At 45.8% G+C, this 19,120-nt stretch overlaps 1 protein-coding gene across 1 annotated transcript in view; it reads right to left on the reverse strand.

The window, feature by feature from the left end:
- The window catches only part of LOC140491660 (uncharacterized), a 255,833-nt gene that overhangs the window by 19,375 nt on the left and 217,338 nt on the right, over positions 1–19,120 (reverse strand). The window contains exon 18 of the mRNA XM_072590156.1: positions 6,459–6,553. Coding sequence (XP_072446257.1) covers positions 6,459–6,553 — 95 coding nt within the window. The remainder of the gene's footprint in view (positions 1–6,458; positions 6,554–19,120) is intronic.

A 19,120-nucleotide genomic window follows, 5' to 3' on the forward strand; every position in this document is an offset into this window, starting at 1 on the left:
ATGACCCCACCCCCCATCACCAAACCATCATCTCCCAAACCATACAGAACCTCATCACCTTAGGAGATCCCCCACCACAGCTTCCAACCTCATAGTCCAGGAACTCCGCACTGCCGGGTTCCATCTCCTTCCCAAGATCCACAAGCCTGACCACCCTGGTCAACCCATTGTTTCAGCATGCTCCTGCCCCACTGAACTCATCTCTACCTACCTCAACACTGTCCTATCCCCCCTAGTCCAGGAACTCCCCACATACATTCGAGACACCACCCAAGCCCTCCACCTCCTCCAAGACTTCCGTTTCCCCGGCCCCCAAAGCCTCATCTTCACCATGGATATCCAATCCCTCTACACCTCCATCCGCCATGACCAGGGTTTCCAAGCCCTCCGTTTCTTCCTCTCCCGACGTCCCCAACAGTACCCTTCCACCGACACTCTCATTCGTCTGGCCGAACTTGTCCTCACCCTTAACAATTTCTCCTTCGAATCCTCCCACTTCGTCCACACCAGAGGAAGCCATGGGCTCCCATATGGGCCCCAGCTATGCCTGTCTCTTTGTTGGCTACATAGAAGAGTCCATCTTCTGTAATTACACAGGCACCACTCCCCACCTCTTCCTCCGCTACATTGATGACTGCATTGGCGCCACCTCGTGCTCCTGCGAGGAAGTTGAGCAATTCATCAACTTCACCAACACATTCCACCCTGACCTTAAATTTACCTGGGAGAAAGTGAGGACTGCAGATGCTGGAGATCAGAGCTGAAAATGTGTTGCTGGAAAAGCGCAGCAGGTCAGGCAGCATCCAAAGAGCAGGAGAATCGACGTTTCGGGCATGAGCCCTTCTTCATGAATTCCTGAAGAAGGGCTCATGCCCGAAACGTTGATTTTCCTGCTCCTTGAATATTGCCTGACCTGCTGCGCTTTTCCAGCAACACATTTTCAGCTTAAATTCACCTGGACCATCTCTGACACCTCCCTCCCCTTCCTGGACCTCTCCATCTCCATTAATGACGACCGACTTGACACTGACATTTTTTACAAACGCACCGACTCCCACAGCTATTTGGATTACACCTCTTCCCACCCTACCTCTTGCAAAAATGTCATCCCGTATTCCGAATTCCTCCGCCTCCGCCGGATCTGCTCCCAGGAGGACCGGTTCCACCACAGAACACACCAGATGGCCTCCTTCTTTAGAGACCGCAATTTCCCTTCCCACGTGGTTAAAGATGCCCTCCAACGCATCTCATCTACATCCCGCACCTCCGCCCTCAGACCCCACCCTTCCAACCGTAACAAGGACAGAACGCCCCTGGTGCTCACCTTCCAACCTCCCAACCTTCGCATAAACCAAATCATCCGCCGACATTTCCGCCACCTCCAAACGGACCCACCACCCCTTTCCTCCGTCCGTAAAGACCGTTCCCTCTGTGACTACCTGGTCAGGTCCATGCCCCCCTACAACCCACCCTCCCATCCTGGCACCTTCCCCTGCCACCGCAGGAATTGCAAAACCTGTGCCCACACCTCCTCCCTCACCTCCATCTAAGGCCCTAAAGGAGCCATCCACATCCATCAAAGTTTTACCTGCACATTCACCAATATCATTTATTGTATCCGTTGCTCTCGATGCGGTCTCCTCTACATTGGGGAGACTGGCCTCCTAGCAGAGCGCTTTAGGGAACACCCGCACCAAACAACCACATCCCCCTGTGGCCCAACATTTCAACTCCCCCTCCCACTCTGCCAAGGACATGGAGGTCCTGGGCCTCCTTCACCGCCGCTCCCTCACCACCAGACGCCTGGAGGAAGAATGCCTCATCTTCCGCCTCGGAACACTTCAACCCCAGGGCATCAATGTGGACTTCAACAGTTTCCTCATTTCCCCTTCCCCCACCTCACCCCAGTTCCAAACTTCCAGCTCAGCACTATCCTCATGACTTGTCCTACCTGTCTATCTTCTTTTCCACCTACCCACTCCACCCCTTCCCCCATACCTATCAGCTTCACCCCCCTCCCCCACTCACCTATTGTACTCTATGCTACATTCTCCCCACCCCCACCCTCCTCTCACTTATCTCTCCACCCTTCAGGCTCTCTGCCTATATTCCTGATGGAGGGCTTTTGCCCGAAACATCAATTTTACTGCTCCTCGGATGCTGCTGGAACTGCTGTACCTTTCCAGCACCACACTAATCTAGACAGACCTTACTCAACAAACTTCGTTTTTGTAGCTGTGATGCACTCTCTGTTTAGCAATACTATACCCCCTCCTCGCTTTCCAACTTCCCTGTTCTTTTTAAATGTTCTAAACCCTGCAACATCAAGCAGCCATTCCTGCCCCTGTGAAACCCATGTCTCCGTTATGGCCACAACATCGTATCCCCAAGTACTGATCCATGCTCTAAGTTCGTCACTCTTATCTCTGACACTCCTTGCATTGAAGCAGACTTTAACCAATCCCTTTGTTTCATCACATGAAAAACCTTCCCGATAGATTCACTACATCCTGTCACTGCCTCATCTGCAACTGTCCCCATCTCAGATATGTGGCTCTGATTCCCACCCCCCCGCCAAACTAGTTTAAACCCTGCAGAATCACACGAGCAAATCTCCCACCCAGGACATTTGTGCCCCTCCAGTTCAGGTGCAACCCGTCCTTCTTGTACAGGTCCCACCTTCCCCAGAAGGCATCCCAATGGTCTAGGTATCTGAAGCCCTCCCTCCAGCACCAGCCTCGCAGCCACATGTTAAGCTACATTCGCTGACTGTTCCTCACCTCACTATCCCGTGGCACTGGTAGCAAACCTGAGATCAATACTCTACTCATCCTGCTCTTCAACTTCCAACCTAACTCTCTGTGGTCACTTTTCAGAGCCTCAATCCTTTTCCTGGCTATATCATTGGTGCCAACATGTACCACTATTTCTGGCTGCTCAACCTCCCCCTTCAGAATCCTGTAAACCCGATCAGTGACATCCCGGACCCTGTAACTGGGGAGGCAACATACCTTCCGGAAGTCCCATTCCTGACTACAAAATCTCCTGTCAATCCATCTAACTATTGAGTCCCCTACCACTAGTGCTTTTCTATATTCCCCCCTTCTCTTCTGAGCCACAGTGCCAGGCTCAGTGCCAGAGGCCTGACAACTATGTCTTTCCCCTGAAGTCCTTTGCTCCTCCCTTGCACCTCTCAGCATAAAGGCTCATTTATTCCCACTCTTTGTTTCCTGTTAGCCGAAAACTTTTAATCCATTTAATACATGATGTTCAAACCTACGCGCTTTAATTTTACATGCTAATCTCTTATGTGGGACTTTATCAAAGACCTCTGAAAATCCAAGTAAACCACATCCACTGGCTTCCCCTTATGAGCTATACCAGTTACAGCTCCAAAATATTCCAGCAGATATGTCAAGCACAATTTACCCTTTATAGGCCTCCCAACAGTGAGCGAGAGTTAGAAGAACAAATAAGCAAACAGGTTATTGAAAGATGTAGAGGCAATAGGGTAGTGGTGGTGGGAGATTTTAATTTTCCCAACATTGACTAGGATACACTTAATGTCAGAGGTCTGGATGGGGTAGAATTTGTAAGAAGCATTCAGGAGAGTTTTTTTAGAGCAGTATGTCAATAGTCTGACAAGGGAAGGGGCCATATTGGACCTGGCGTTAGGGAATGAGCCAGGCCAGGTTGTGGAAGTTGCAGTGGGGGATTTCTTTGGGAACAGTGACCACAATTCTGTAAGTTTTAGAATACTCATAGACAAAGATAAGAGTGGTTCTAAGGGAAGAGTACTAAACTGGGCCAAGGCCAATTATATCAAAATTAGACAGGTGCTGGAAATGTGGATTGGACACAGCTATTTGAAGGGAAGTCCACATTTGATATGTGGGAGGCTTTCCAAGATAGGTTAAAGATAGTGCAGGATAGGCATGTCCTGTTGAAGGCAAAGGATAGGAAAGGCAAGGTTCAAGACTGGTGGATGATAGGAGAAATCGTACGACTAGCCAAGAGGAAATGGGAAGCTTACGTAAGGTCCAGGCAGCTAACAACAGAATGGGCCTTGGAGGAGTATCGGAAGAGTAGGACCAGTCTTAAACGAGGAATCGAGCGGGCTAAAAGGGGTCATGAAGTAGCTTTAGCGAGCAGAATTAAGGAGAATCCCAAAGCCTTTTATTCTTATATGAGAAGTAAGCAGGTAACTGGAGAAAGGATTGGTCCACTACAGGATAAGGATGGAAGGCTGTGTGTCGAACCTGAGAGAATGGGTGAGATTCTGAATGATTACTTTGCATCAGTGTTCACTGAGGAGAGGGACATGATTAATATAGAGATTGTGAAGGAGCGGTGCACCAAAAGTTAGTGTGCTTCCAATTAAACCTGTTGGACTATAACCTGGTGTTGTGTGATTTATAACTTTGTACACCCCAGTCCAACACCGGCATCTCCAAATCAAGATTAGAGATAGACGTTTAAATAATTTGGATCATATTGACATAAGTAGAGAAGATGTGTTGGGTAGGCTAGAGGTTATAAAGGTGGACAAATGCCCAGGACTGGATGGGATCTATCCCAGGTTGATAAGGGAGGTGAGAGAGGAAATAGCTGGGGTATTGACAGATATCTTTGTGGCATCCTTAAACACAGGTGAGGTGCTGGAGGACTGGAGGGTTGCTCATGTTGTCCCCCTGTACAAGAAGGTAGTAGGGATATTCTGAGTAACTGTAGACCAGTGAGCCTGACGTCAGTGGTGGGAAAGTTGCTGGGGAAGGTTCTGAGGGATAGGATCTACTTATATTTAGAAAAGAATGGGCTTATCAGTGATAGGCAACATGGTTTTGTGCAGGGGAGATCGTGCCTGAACAACTTAATAGAATTCTTTGAAGAAGTGACCAAGTTGATAGATGGAGGAAGGGCTGTTGATGTCATATACACGGACTTTAGTAAGACGTTTGATAAGGTACCCCATGGTAAACTTACAGAGAAAGTGGAATCAAGGGTTATGGAGATAAGGCAGGAACAGGATACTGATTAAAGATGATCAGCCACGATCATATTGAATGGTGGTGCAGGCTTGAAGGGCAGAATGGCCTATTCCTGCACCTATTGTCTCTTGTCTAAAGTGAAGTCACATGGTGTGCAGGGTGTTCTAGCTAGGTGGATAAAGATCTAGTTGAGCAACAGGAGACAGAGAGTAGTAGTTGAAGGGGAGTTTCTTGAAATGGAGAAAGGTGACCAGTGGTGTTCCACAGGGGTCAGTGTTGGGGCCACTGTTGTTTGTGATATATATAAATGATCTGGAAGAGAGCACTGTTGGTATGATCAACAAGTGTGCAGATGACATGAAGATTGGTAGAGTAGCAGAAAGCATAAGGGACTGTCAAAGAATACAGGAGAATATAGATACACTGGAGAGTTGGGTAGAAAAGTGGCAGATGGAGTTCAATCCAGGTAAATGTGAGGTGATGCATTTTGGGAAGTCTAATTCTCGAACGAATTATACAGTGAACAGAAGAGCCTTGGGAAAAGTTGATGAGCAGAGAGATCTGGGAGTTTAGGTCCATTGTATCCTGAAGGTTGCTGCACAGGTGGATAGAGTGGTCAAGAAGGCATATGGTATGTTTGCCTTCCTCAGGGGTATTGAGTATAAGAGCTGGTAGGTCATGTTAAAATTGTACACAATGTTGGTTCGGCCGCATTTAGAATACTGTGTGCAGTTTTAGTCGCCACATTACCAAAAGGATGTGGACGCTTTGGAGAGAGTGCAGAGAAGGTTTACGAGGATGTTGCCTGGTATGGAAGGTGCTAGCTATGAAGAGAGGTTGAGAAGGTTAGGATTGTTTTCATTAAAAAAAAGGAGACTGAAGGGAGAACCTAATTGAGGTCTAAAAAATTGTGAAGGGTATAGACAGGATAGATAGAGATAAGCCTTTTCCCAGGGTGAAGGATTCAATTACGAGAGGTCACACTTTCAAGGTGAGAGGTGAAAAGTTTAAGAGGGATACACGCGACAAGTACTTTACACAGAGGGCGGTAAGTGTCTGGAATGTATTGCCAGCAGAAATAGTAGAGGCAGGCACGGTAGATTCATTTAAGATGCATCTAGACAGATGCATGAGTAAGTGGGGAGCAGAGGGATACAGATGCTTAAGAATTGGGCGACAGGTTTAGACAGTAGATTTGGATCGGCTCACGTTTGGAGGACCGAAGGGTCTTTTCCTGGGCTGAAAATTTTCTTTCTTCTTTTGTAAATCCATGCTGATTCTATCCGATCCTGTCACTATTACCCAAGTGCTCTGTTTTGACACCTTCTATAAGGGACTCTAGCTAATCCTGTCTCTCTGGTTCATTGCTATGAATAAGTGAATTGGAGCTTGTCCAGTATATAGAGAAGTTGTTGTCTCCTGCATAGGCTTGAAATTAACAAGTAATCACAGAACAGACTGGAGTATTACCTCTGCATTTCTGACATCCTTGTCGTAACTGTGAAGCTGTTCCTGTGTTATCCCGTTCACAAAATTCTTCTCTTTAATGCCTTGTCCATTTGCAACTACAGAAAATATTTAAAAAACTATCAGATCCACATTAAATTTAATAAAAGTGTTAAAATACCAAATCTACAATGTGTTAAAAAGAAACTAAGCACTCCTACAGAAATTAAGCTGGTTAGTCCACAGTTTAAGTTTCTGATAAAACTTCCTGTACATTCTAAGTATTAAAATCTTCATTGTATCAGCTTTTCAGGCAGCACAATAGATTGCAATTGTTTGTTATTTTACTTCCTTGAAAATGCATCCCTGCATATAATTAAGCGTGGCACTCTGGTGCAGTGACAATTTTAGGAGAATTATCCCAAGCTGCGAGATGGACAGTGAAGGTAGAGGACAGGTTGGCAGCTCAACATTGTGAAGTGTGCAGACAGATTAGATAATGGTATGTTATTCACATTGAAGAAGAGCGGAGAAAAAGAGCACACTAATTTAAGGTGATTGGCAAATGAAACAATATGCTCTAGCCATTCTGCAATATTATGATACAATGGATTTATCATAAAAAATAAGCATTTATTGTGTCCAGCCCTCCAACTATGTGTGAAAAAAAACAATACTGAACAAGAATATGGGCGGCACGGTGGCTCAGTGGTTAGCACAGCTGCCTCACGGCACCAGGGTCCCAGCTTCAATTCCAGCCTTGGGCAACTGTCTGTGTGGAATTTGCACATTCTCCCTGTGTCTGCGTGGGTTGCCTCCGGGTGCTCCGGTTTCCTCCCACAGTCCAAAGGTGTACAGGTCAGGCAAATTGGCCATGCTAAATTGCCCGTAGTGTTAGGTGCATTGGTGTGAGGGAAATGGGTCTGGGTGGGTTACTCTTCGGAGGGTCTGTATGGACTGGTTGGGCCGAAGGGTCTGTTTCCACATTGTAGGGAATCTAAAAAAGTTAATTGCTTCACTGGTGTAACCAGTAAGTTCCTTAATAAATAAACATTTTTGATATAAAACCTTTAAAATGTGCTCCCTATTGTGCCTGCTCTCACAGAAATAAGCATAACTTTAAAAATCCTTACATGATTAAATTAGGCAACCAACAAGAGGAGAAAACTCCACAAATATTTTATTGCTAGGGGAATCCAGCAAATCAATGCAAAACACAAGACCGAAGGATATGCATCCTTCTTTAGATGCGAGTACTGAGTTGTTGATTCATCTCCATCTCCCCTTGAGTCATCAGCAAAACATATCCCAGTCCGCAATAATTAAGTTGACTATACACGATACCAAGAAACAGCTGAAGGCAGTGGATACTGCAAAAGCTATAGGTGCTGATAATAGCCCAGCAGTAGTAGTAACAACATGGGAATAAAGAAAGCCATTCTCAGCTAAAAAAATGTTCTCTAAAAGTAGCTGACCAGTTCATCACTAATCAAGCTGTCCCAATACAATGATATCACTTGAATCTACATTTGACAATGTAGAATGTTGTGTTCACTAAAGTCAGGACAACATCCTGCCAATTGCTGTCTATGTCTGTCTATTCTAAAATGTCACCAAAATGATGGAAGATCAAGTGACATTAATACAGAAATTACTTGCTCAGCGATGACAAGTTGGATTTTGCCAGGGCTATACAACCTCTGACTTCATTGCAGCCTTGATCCAAACATAGATAAAAGAGCAAACTTCAAATGTTGAGATGTCAGTGACTATCCTTAACATCAAAGCAGTAATAGACCAAATGTAGCATCCAGAAGCCTGAGTGAAGTTCAACTCAGTGGGAATCAGGGAGAAAACCCAACACTGGCTGGAGTCATTCATAGCTCAAAGGAAGATAGTTGGGATTATTGGAGGTCAAACATGTTAGCTGCAGAACATCTCTGCAGGAATTCCTCAGGGTAGTGTCTTAGGCCCAGCCATCTCCAGCTGCTTCGTTAATTATCTGTTCTCCATCATAAGGTCTTCTGATGGACAGGCCAGACCACTCCGGGGGAGGTGGGGGATTTCTTTGGGAACAGTGGCCACAATTCTGTAAGTTTTAGAATACTCGTAGACAAAGATGAGAGTGGTCCTAAGGGAAGAGTACTAAACTGAGCCAAGGCAAATTACATCAAAATTAGGTAGGAGCTGGGAAATGTGGATTGGACACAGCTATTTGAAGGGAAGTCCACATTTGATATGTGGGAGGTTTTCTGAGATAGGTTAAAGATTGTGCACGATAGGCATGTCCCGATGAAAGCAAAGGATAAGAAAGGCAAGATTGGCGAACCACAGATGGCAGGAGAAATTATACGACTAGCCAAGAGGAAAAGGGAAGCATACATTAGGTCCAGGCAGCTAAGAACAGAATGGGCCCTGGAGGAATATCAGGAGAATAGGACCAGTTTTAAACGAGGAACCAAGCGGACTAAAAGGGGTCATGAAATAGCTTTAGTGAACAGAATTAAGGAGAATCCCAAAGCCTTTTATTCTTATATAAGAAGTAAGCGGGTAACTAGAGAAAGAATTGATCCACTAAAAGGTAAGGAAGGAAGGCTATGTGTCGAACTTGAGACAATGGGTGAGATTCTGAATGATTACTTTGCATCAGTGTTCACTGAGGAGAGGGACATGATGAATCTTGAGATTAGAGATAGAAGTTTGAATAATCTGGATCACGTTGACATAAGGAGGGAAGATGTGTTGGGTAGGCTGGAGGCTATTAAGGTGGACAAATCCCCAGGACCGATGGGATCTATCCCAGGTTGATGAAGGAGGCGAGAGAGGAAATAGCCGGGGCACTGACAGATATCTTTGTGGCATCCTTAAACACAGGTGAGGTGCCTGAGGACTGGAGGATTGCTCATGTTGTCCCCCTGTACAAGAAAGATAGTAGGGATATTCTGGGTAACTACAGACCAGTGAGCCTGACGTCAGTGGTGGGAAAGTTGCTGGGGAAGGTTCTGAGGGATAGGATCTACTTATATTTGGAAAATAATGGGCTTATCAGTGATAGGCAACATGGTTTTGTGCAGGGGAGATCATTTCTTACCAACTTACTAGGGTTCTTTGAGGAAGTGACCAAGTTGATAGATGAAAGAAGGCCTATTGATGTCACACACATGGACTTTAGTAAGGCATTTGATAAGGTTCCCCATGGTAAACTAATGGAGAAAGTAAAGTCACATGGTGTGCAAGGTGTTCTAGCTAGGTGGATAAAGATCTGGTTGAGCAACAGGAGACAGAGAGTAGTAGTTGAAGGGAGTTTCTTGAAATGGAAAAAGGTGACCAATGGTGTTCCACAGGGGTCAGTGCTGGGGCCACTGTTGTTTGTGATATATATATAAACGATCTGGAAGAGGGCACTGTTGGTATGATCAGCAAGTGTGCAGATGACATGAAGATTGGTAGAGTAACAGAAAGCATAGGGGAGTGTTAATGAATACAGGAGAATGTAGATAGACTGGAGAGTTGGGTGAAGAAGTAGCAGATGGACTTCAATCCAGGCAAATGTGAGGTGATGCATTTTGTGAAGTCTAATTCTAGAGGGAATTATACAGTGAATGCAAGAGCCTTGGAAAAAAATGATGAGCAGACAGATCTGGGAGTTCAGGTCTATTTTACCCTGAAGGTTGCTGTACAGGTGGATAGAGTGGTCAAGATGGCATATGGTACGCTTGCCTTCATCGGATGGGGTATTGAGTATAAGAGCTGACAGGTGATGTTAAGATTGTACACAATGTTGGTTCGGCCGCATTTAGAATACGGTGTACAATTCTGGTCACCACATTACCAAAAGGATGTGGATGTTTGGAGAAGGTGCAGAGAAGGTTTATGAGAGTGTTGCTTGGTATGGAAGGTGCTAGCTATGAAGAGAGGTTGAGTAGGTTAGGTTTGTTTTCATTAGAAACAAGGAGATTGAGGGGGGACCTGATTGAGGTCTACAAAATCATGAAGGGTATAGACAGGGTAGATAGAGATAAGCTTGTTCCCAAGGTGAAAGATTCAATAATGAGAGGTCACGGTTTCAAGGTGAGAAGTGAAACGTTTACGAGGAGTACTTTACACAGAGGGCGGCAGGTGCCTGGAACGTGTTGCCAGCAGAAGTAGTAGAGGGCAAGCACGGTAGATTAATCTGGACAGATGCACGAGTAGGTGGGGAGCAGAAGGATAGAGATGCTTAGGAATTCAGTGATAGGTTTAGACAGTGGATTTGGATCAGCTCAGGCTTGGAGGGCCGAAGGGCCTGTTCCTGAGCTGTAAATTTTCTTTGTTCTTTGTTTTTTGTTCTTTTGTTCACTCAAAACATTCTTAAGCAGGCAGCCTGACCATAACTTTGCAATTTGTTTCGGTAAGTGTATATTGAAAATTATCTGGAGTGAGGAAGCTAAGTTGACTACTATATTTTAAAACAGACAAAAATTTATTCACAAAATTATACAATGAATACACAAAGAACAGAATAAGGAACCCCTACAGAACTCAGAGTATCTAAACTAGACTTAATTGTGTGTCCCGAATATACACAACAGTCCCAATAAGCAAACCGCTTTAAAAATCAGTATAAATGGAACACATGCTTACAGGTTGAAGTTAGAAGGAGAGAGGGAGTTTCCATACAGCTCACTGTTGGAACTCCCAACCAGTTCTGAACTGAACTAAACTGCTCACCTACAGAGTTGACCACTCCCCTTTCATTATACAGCTCACTTCTGTAACATGACTACTTTGGCCTGAAGTCTCATCTGTTTACATATAAACAGAAGGCCTCTCAAAATCCTTATCATCTCTGTACCAAACCAGTCTGATTGGAGCCTGTCCTGGTTTATTACCCCTCAGAAAAAAAATCAAGGACATAGTATCCTTGAGCCAAGGAACAGCTTTTAGAAAAAAAAGGACTGGCTTTGTGACAGTCTTAATTGGGAGTGTTCTCATTGCAGTGTTCTATCTGTGTGGGACTCAGAAGCATTGGCAGTGATGTCAAAACAGCAATGAAAATAGAGATGTTCCAGAAATAGAAAGACTGGCAATGGATGTGTGTGGGATCCAGGATCAGTGGCAGTGAGGTTAAAAGGAGCAGTGTGAGCAGTCAAACTTGCGACAGACCTGTTGAGACTTGAAATCAGTGGTAGCAAAGTTAAAGGAGCATTTAGAGCAGACAGTAGATAGTGGAGATGTCCCAGAAGCAGGCAGACAGGTGCTGGAGCTGTATGGTACTCAGAAGAGGTAGAAGTGAGGTTAAAGTGCAGAGAGCAGATAGTGGCGAGACCCAGAAACAGTTAGATGAACAGTGGAGTTGCTTCAACAAAATCTAAATCTGACATCAAAAGAGAGCAGGTAGATAATTGCGGGGATAATTTCTCTTTGGTCTCTGGTGACAGGATCTTGATTTAAGTTAAGACCATACGTACAGCTTAAAACTTCACATAAATAATGAAAATTTTAGAAGTTCAAAAAGCTAAGTTTTTCACTAAATTGAATTAAATAGTTTTGTTTGTCTGACAAAAGCAAGACATAAGACTTTTCTAGTCTATAGTTAAGTAGGAATAAGAATAAAATATGAGCAGGGTCCCCAGGGTTCATACAACTGGGGAATTCAGGCATTGCACTCTGTGGAAAATCACAGATGTTCTTTCTGGTCTGGATAACCATGTGTGCAAATGTATCTATGGCTGGAACAACTCAAGCTCCAGGTTTTGCTGGGGATATGACAGAGCACACATGAGGTTGTGAGGTTTGTGGATAGCATGTTTCAGAACATTGTTGCCCAATGTGAAGGCAGAGAGGGAATGGCTGACTGTTAGACAGAACAAAATGGTCCGGGCAGTAGTGAGGGAATCTTGCGAGTACATCTTGCCTGCTCAGCCTTGGGAAACAGTGGCAGTGATAGTTTCTCTGTGGAGGTCAGCCAGATCCAAGGCCATGGCACTGTGGGTGATCCAGCTATTCATGAGGCTGGTGGGGGAGAAGACAGGAACGAGCATGAAAAGGAAATATTGGTAGGGGATTTGTTAGAGAGGGGTGCAGACAGGCAGCTTTGTTGCTGTACATATGACTCCAGGATGCTATCTTGTATTTTGATGTCAGAGTCAAGGCCCATGTTGGGAACAATGGCATAGGAAGAAAAAGAAATGAAGTCCTGCAAGCAAAATACAGGGAGCTAGGTTGGAAATTGAAAAGCAGGACTTCAAAGGTAGTAATTTCTGGATTAGTCCTGGTGCCACGCAGTAGTGAGTAGAGGAATAGAAGAATAGAGCAAATGAATGCATGGCTAGAGAGATGGTGCAAGATGGAGGGTTTTAGATTCCCGAGGCAATGGGACCATTACTGGAAAGTGGTGGGACCACAGGTTGAATGGGGTACATTTGGACACGAATTGGACCAAAATCCTCATGGGGAGGTTTGCGCATGCTGTTGAGGGGGAGTTAAACTTGGTTGGCATCCTGATAAGTACTTTAGAGCGATGAGAGGCTGAGGTTAAAGCTTTGTGTTATTCATGCATTGGACGTGGTTATTGCTGACTAGCCAGCATTTATTGCCTGTCTCTAGTTGCCCTTGCGAAGGTAGTGGTGAGCTGCCTTCTTGAACCACTGCAGTCTATATAGAACATAGAAAATTATAGCACAGAACAGGCCCTTCGCCCCACAATGTGGTGCTGAGGATTATTTCTACTGTAAAACAAAATAACCTAACCTACATACCCTTCAACTCACTGCTATCCATGTGCATGTCCAGCAGTCGCTTAAATGTCCCTAATGTCTCTGTTTCCACCACCACCGCTGGCAACGCAATCCATGCATTCACAACTCTGCGTAAAGAACCTACCTCTGATGTCTCCTCTATACCTTCCTCCTAATATCTTAAAACTATGACCCCTCGTGCCAGTCAGTCCTGCCCTGGGGAAAAGTCTCTGGCTATTGACTCTATCCATGCCTCTCATTACCTTGTATACCTCTCTTCAGGAAGATCAGGTCACCTCTCTTCCTCCTTCTCCAGACAGAAAGGTCAGAGCTTAGTCAACCTCTCTTCATGAGACAAGCCCTCCAGTTCAGGCAGCATCCTGGTAAACCTTCTTTACACCCCCTCCAAAGACTCCACATCTTTCCTATAGTAGGGCGATAGACACAATATTCCAAGTGTAGTCTCACCAGGGACTTGCAGAGCTGTAGCAAACTCTCGCAGCTCTTAAACTCGATCCCCTGTTAATGAAAGCCGAAAACACCAGATGCTTTCTTAACAACCCTATCCAATTGTGTGGCAACTTTGAGAGATCTATGTACTTGAACACCAAGATCCCTCTGTTCCTCCACACTGCCAAGAACCCTGATTTTGATCCTATATTCAGCTTTCAAGTTCAACCTTCCAAAATGCATCACTTTGCATTTATCCAGGTTGAACTCAATCTGCCATTTCTCAGCCCAGCTCTGCATCCTGTCTATGTTGCGCTGTAGCCTGTAATAGCCCTTGATACTATCAATGGCACCTCCAATCTATGTTTCATCGCCATATTTATTAACTCACCCCTCAAACTCCTCATCCAAGTCATTTATACAAACTACAACGAGCAGAGGCCCAAGAACAGTGAGTGGGAGCAGCGGCCGAGGAAAAGCGAACCCGGGAGACTACAGCTAAGGTAAGACAGTTTGTTTCAAAATTACTTACCTGTAGCGGGCAGAGGTGTTTTTTTTTCTCTCTCTTCACAAAAAGAGCGGGAGCAGCAGAGGAAGTGACGGCAAACAGAGGGGCAGCCGGGAAGGAGAACTGTGAGTATAAATACTCACCCTTTAATCACCAACGGTCATTTGAGTGGGAGCAGCGGCCGAGGAAAAGCGAACCCGGGAGACTACAGCTAAGGTAAGACAGTTTCTTTCAAAATTACTTACCTGTAGCGGGCAGCGGAAGTGAGGTTGGAGCGCATAGCTGGGCGGGAAGGTAAGTGATTAGTATTTGAGTGGGTGTGTTCTAGACCCCAGGTCCTACTTTCGTAGGGCCTCCTCTAACCTAACTTTAAAGTCCACAGGTAAGTGACTCAGTGTTATTGACTCAGTGTTCTTGTTTTTGGAGACAAAGTGTACAGTCATGGCAGCGCAGGCGGTGGAATGTTCCTCCTGCAGGATGTTTGAGGTAGGGGTGACCACCGATACTCCTGCCGACTTCGTCTGCAGGAAATGCAGTCAGATCCTGATCCTCACCGAACGAGTTAGGGAACTGGAACTGGAGCTGGATGAACTGAGGATTATTCGAGAGGCTGAGAGGGTGATTGATAGATGCTACAGGGACATAGTTACGCCGGAGAACAGAGGTAGCTGGGTAACAGTTAGAGGTGGGAAGGGGAAGAAGCAGGCAGTGCAGGGTTCCCTTGTGGTCGTTCCCCTAAAAAATAAGTATACAGCTTTGGAAACTGTTGGGGGGGACAGCCTTGCAGGTGTAAGCTGCAGTGAAGGGGTCTGTGGCTCTGAGACGCAGAAGGGAAAGGGGGAGAGGAGGAGAGCGCTAGTTATAGGGGACTCTCTAGTTAGAGGGACGGACAGGCGGTTCTGTGGACATGGGCGAGACTCTCGGATGGTTTGTTGCCTCCCGGGTGCTAGGGTCCGAGACATCTCGGACCGTGTCTTCAGAATCCTTAAGGGGGAGGGTGTGCAGCCAGAAGTCGTGGTACACATTGGCACCAACGACATAGGTAGGAAGAGGGGTGGGGAGGTCATTCAAGAGCTCAAGGAGTTAGGCTGGAAGCTAAAAGCTAGGACAGACAGAGTCGTCATCTCTGGGTTGTTGCCGGTGCCACGTGACAGTGAGGCAAAGAATAGGGAGAGAGTGCAGTTGAACACGTGGCTGCAAGGATGGTGTAGGAGGGAGGGCTTCAGATATTTGGACAATTGGACTGCATTCTGGGGAAGGTGGGACCTGTATAAACAGGACAGGTTGCACCTGAACCAGAAGGGCACCAATATCCTGGGGGGTAGGTTTGCTAGCACTCTTCGGGGGGGGTTTAAACTAATTTGGCAGGGGGATGGGATCCGGACTTGTAGTCCAGCAAGTAAGCTAGCTGTGTGTCAGGATGCCCAAGACTGTAGGGAGGCTGTGGAGAAGGTAGCACTGACAGGGACTACTTGCGGACACAGAGATGGGCTCAAGTGCATATACTTCAACGCAAGGAGTATCAGAAATAAGGTGGGTGAACTTAAGGCGTGGATCGGTACCTGGGACTACGATGTTGTGGCCATCACGGAAACATGGATAGATGAGGGACAGGAATGGCTGTTGGAGGTTCCTGGTTACAGATGTTTCAGTAAGATTAGGGAGGGTGGTAAAAAAGGAGGGGGGTGGGTGGCATTGCTAATTAGAAATGGTATAACGGCTGCAGAAAGGAAGTTTGAGGGGGATCTGCCTTTGGATGTAGTATGGGCTGAAGTCAGAAATAGGAAAGGTGCAGTCACCTTGTTGGGTGTTTATTATAGGCCCCCCAATAGCAGCAGAGATGTGGAGAAACAGATTGGGAAACAGATTTTGGAAAGGTGCAGAAGCCACAGGGTCGTAGTCATGGGCGACTTCAACTTCCCAAATATTGATTGGAAGCTCTTTAGATCAAGTAGATTGGATGGGGCGGTGTTTGTGCAGTGTGTCCAGGAAGCTTTTCTAACGCAGTATGTAGAGTGTCCAACCAGAGGGGAGGCCATATTGGATTTGGTACTCGGTAATGAACCGGGACAAGTGGTGGGCTTGTTAGTGGGTGAACATTTTGGTGATGGTGACCACAATTCTGTGACTTTCACCTTGGTTATGGAGAGAGATAGGTGCGCACAACAAGGTAGATTTTACAATTGGGGGAAGGGAAATTACGATGCTGTAAGACAGGATTTGAGGAGCATACGTTGGGAGCATAGGCTGTCAGGGAAGGATGTGGTGGAAATGTGGAACTTTTTCAAGGAGCAGATACGACGTGTCCATGATATGTATGTACCTATCAGGCAGGAAAGAAATGGTCGTGTGAGGGAGCCTTGGTTGACGAGGGAGGTTGAATGTCTAGTAAAGAGGAAGAAGGAGGCTTACATAAGGTTGAGGAAACAGGGTTCAGACAGAGCAGTGGAGGGATACAGGATAGCCAGAAGGGACCTGAAGAAAGGGATTAGGAGAGCTAAGAGAGGGCATGAAAAATCCTTGGCGGATAGGATCAAGGATAACCCCAAGGCATTTTATGCGTATGTGAGAAACCTGAGAATGACGAGAACGAGGGTAGGTCCGATCAAGGACAGTAATGGGAGACTGTGTATTGAGTCGGAAGAGATAGGAGAGGTCTTGAACAAGTACTTCTCTTCAGTATTTAAGAACGAGAGGGACCGTATTGTTGAAGAGGAGAGTGTGAAACGGACTGTTAAGCTAGAAGAGATACCTGTTAGGAAGGAAGATGTGTTGGACATTTTGAACAACTTGAGGATAGACAAGTCCCCCGGGCCTGACGGGATATATCCTAGGATTATGTGGGAAGCAAGAGAGGAAATTGCAGTACCGTTGGCAATGATCTTCTCGTCTTCACTGGCAACGGGGGTGGTACCAGGGGACTGGAGAGTAGCGAATGTTGTGCCCCTGTTCAAAAAAGGGAATAGGGATAACCCCGGGAATTACAGGCCAGTTAGTCTTACTTCTGTGGTAGGCAAAGTAATGGAAAGGGTACTGAGGGATAGGATTTACGAGTATCTGGAAAGACACTGCTTGATTAGGGACAGCCAGCACGGATTTGTGAAGGGTAGGTCTTGCCTTACAAGTCTTATTGAATTCTTCGAGGAGGTGACCACGCATGTGGATGAGGGTAGAGCAGTGGATGTAGTGTACATGGATTTTAGTAAGGCATTTGATAAGGTTCCCCATGGTAGGCTTATGCGGAAAGTCAGGAGGCATGGGATAGAGGGAAATTTGGCCAAGTGGATAGAAAACTGGCTAACCGGTCGAAGGCAGAGAGTGGTGGTAGATGGTAAATATTCAGCCTGGAGCCCAGTTACAAGTGGAGTTCCGCAGGGTTCAGTTCTGGGTCCTCTGCTGTTTGTAATTTTTATTAATGACTTAGATGAGGGAGTCGAAGGGTGGGTCAGTAAATTTGCAGATGATACTAAGATAGGTGGAGTTGTGGACAGTGAGGAGGGCTGTTGTCGGCTGCAGAGGGACTTAGATATGATGCAGAGCTGGGCTGAGGAGTGGCAGATGGAGTTCAACCCTGCCAAGTGTGAGGTTGTCCATTTTGGAAGAACAAATAAGAATGCGGAATACAGGGTTAATGGTAGGGTGCTTAGTCAGGTGGAGGAACAGAGGGATCTTGGTGTCTATGTACATAGATCTTTGAAGGTTGCCACTCAGGTGGATAGAGTTTGTAAGAAGACCTATGGAGTATTATCGTTCATTAGCAGAGGGATTGAATTCAAGAGTCGTGAAGTGATGTTGCAGCTGTTCAGGACTTTGGTTAGGCCACAGTTGGAGTACTGCGTGCAGTTCTGGTCGCCTCACTTTAGGAAAGATGTGGAAGCTTTGGAGAGGTTGCAGAGAAGATTTACCAGGATGTTGCCTGGAATGGAGAGTAGGTCGTACGAGGATAGGTTGAGAGTTCTCGGCCTTTTCTCGTGGGAACGGCGAAGGATGAGGGGTGACTTGATAGAGGTTTATAAGATGATCAGAAGAATAGATAGAGTAGACAGTCAGAAACTTTTTCCCCAGGTACAACAGAGTGTTACAAGGGGACATAAATTTAAGGTGAAGGGTGGAAGGTATAGGGGAGATGTCAAGGGTGGGTTCTTTACCCAGAGAGTAGTGGGGGCATGGAATGCGCTGCCCGTGGGAGTGGTGGAGTCAGAATCATTGGCGACCTTTAAGCGGCATTTGGATAGGTACATGGATGGGTGCTTAATCTAGGTTAGAGGTTCGGCACAACATCGTGGGCCGAAGGGCCTGTTCTGTGCTGTATTGTTCTATGTTCTATGTTCTATGTTCTAACAGAGTCTGCAGGACACCACTCAACACTGACCTCCAGGCAGAATACTTTCCACCTACAACCACTCTCTGCCTTCTGTAAGCCAACCAATTCTGAATCCAGATAGGCAAATCTCCCTATATCCCATATCTCCTGACTTTATGAATGATTTACCAATGGGAAACTCATCAAATGCCTTGCTAAAGTCCATATACACCACATCCACTGCTTGACCTTCGTCGACCTGTCTTGTCACCTTCTGAAGGAACTCAATAAGATTAGTTAGGCATTACCTGCCCCTCACAAAGCCATGCTGACTGCCTTTAATCACGCTATGCTTTGCCAAATAGTCATAAATTCTATCCCGTAGAATTCTTTCCAAAACATTGCTGACCACAGACGTAAGACTGATTTGTCTGTAATTGCCAGGGATTTCCCCTATTACCTTTCTTGAAAAGAGGAACAACATTCGCCTCCTTCCAATCCTCCAGTACAACTCCCATGGAGAGTGAGGAAGCAAAGATCTTGGCCAACAGCTTAGCAACCTCCTTTCTTGCTTCCCAGAGCAACCTAAGATAAATCTGGTCTGGCCCTGGGGACTTATCAATTTTAATGTTTGCCAAAATTTCCAGGACATCAACTTCAGCTATTACAAGGGGGCATAGCTTTAAATTAAGGGGGGGTAGATATA

This window comes from Chiloscyllium punctatum, chromosome 19 (assembly GCF_047496795.1).
Source record: "Chiloscyllium punctatum isolate Juve2018m chromosome 19, sChiPun1.3, whole genome shotgun sequence".
Classification (NCBI taxonomy): Eukaryota; Metazoa; Chordata; class Chondrichthyes; order Orectolobiformes; family Hemiscylliidae; genus Chiloscyllium; species Chiloscyllium punctatum.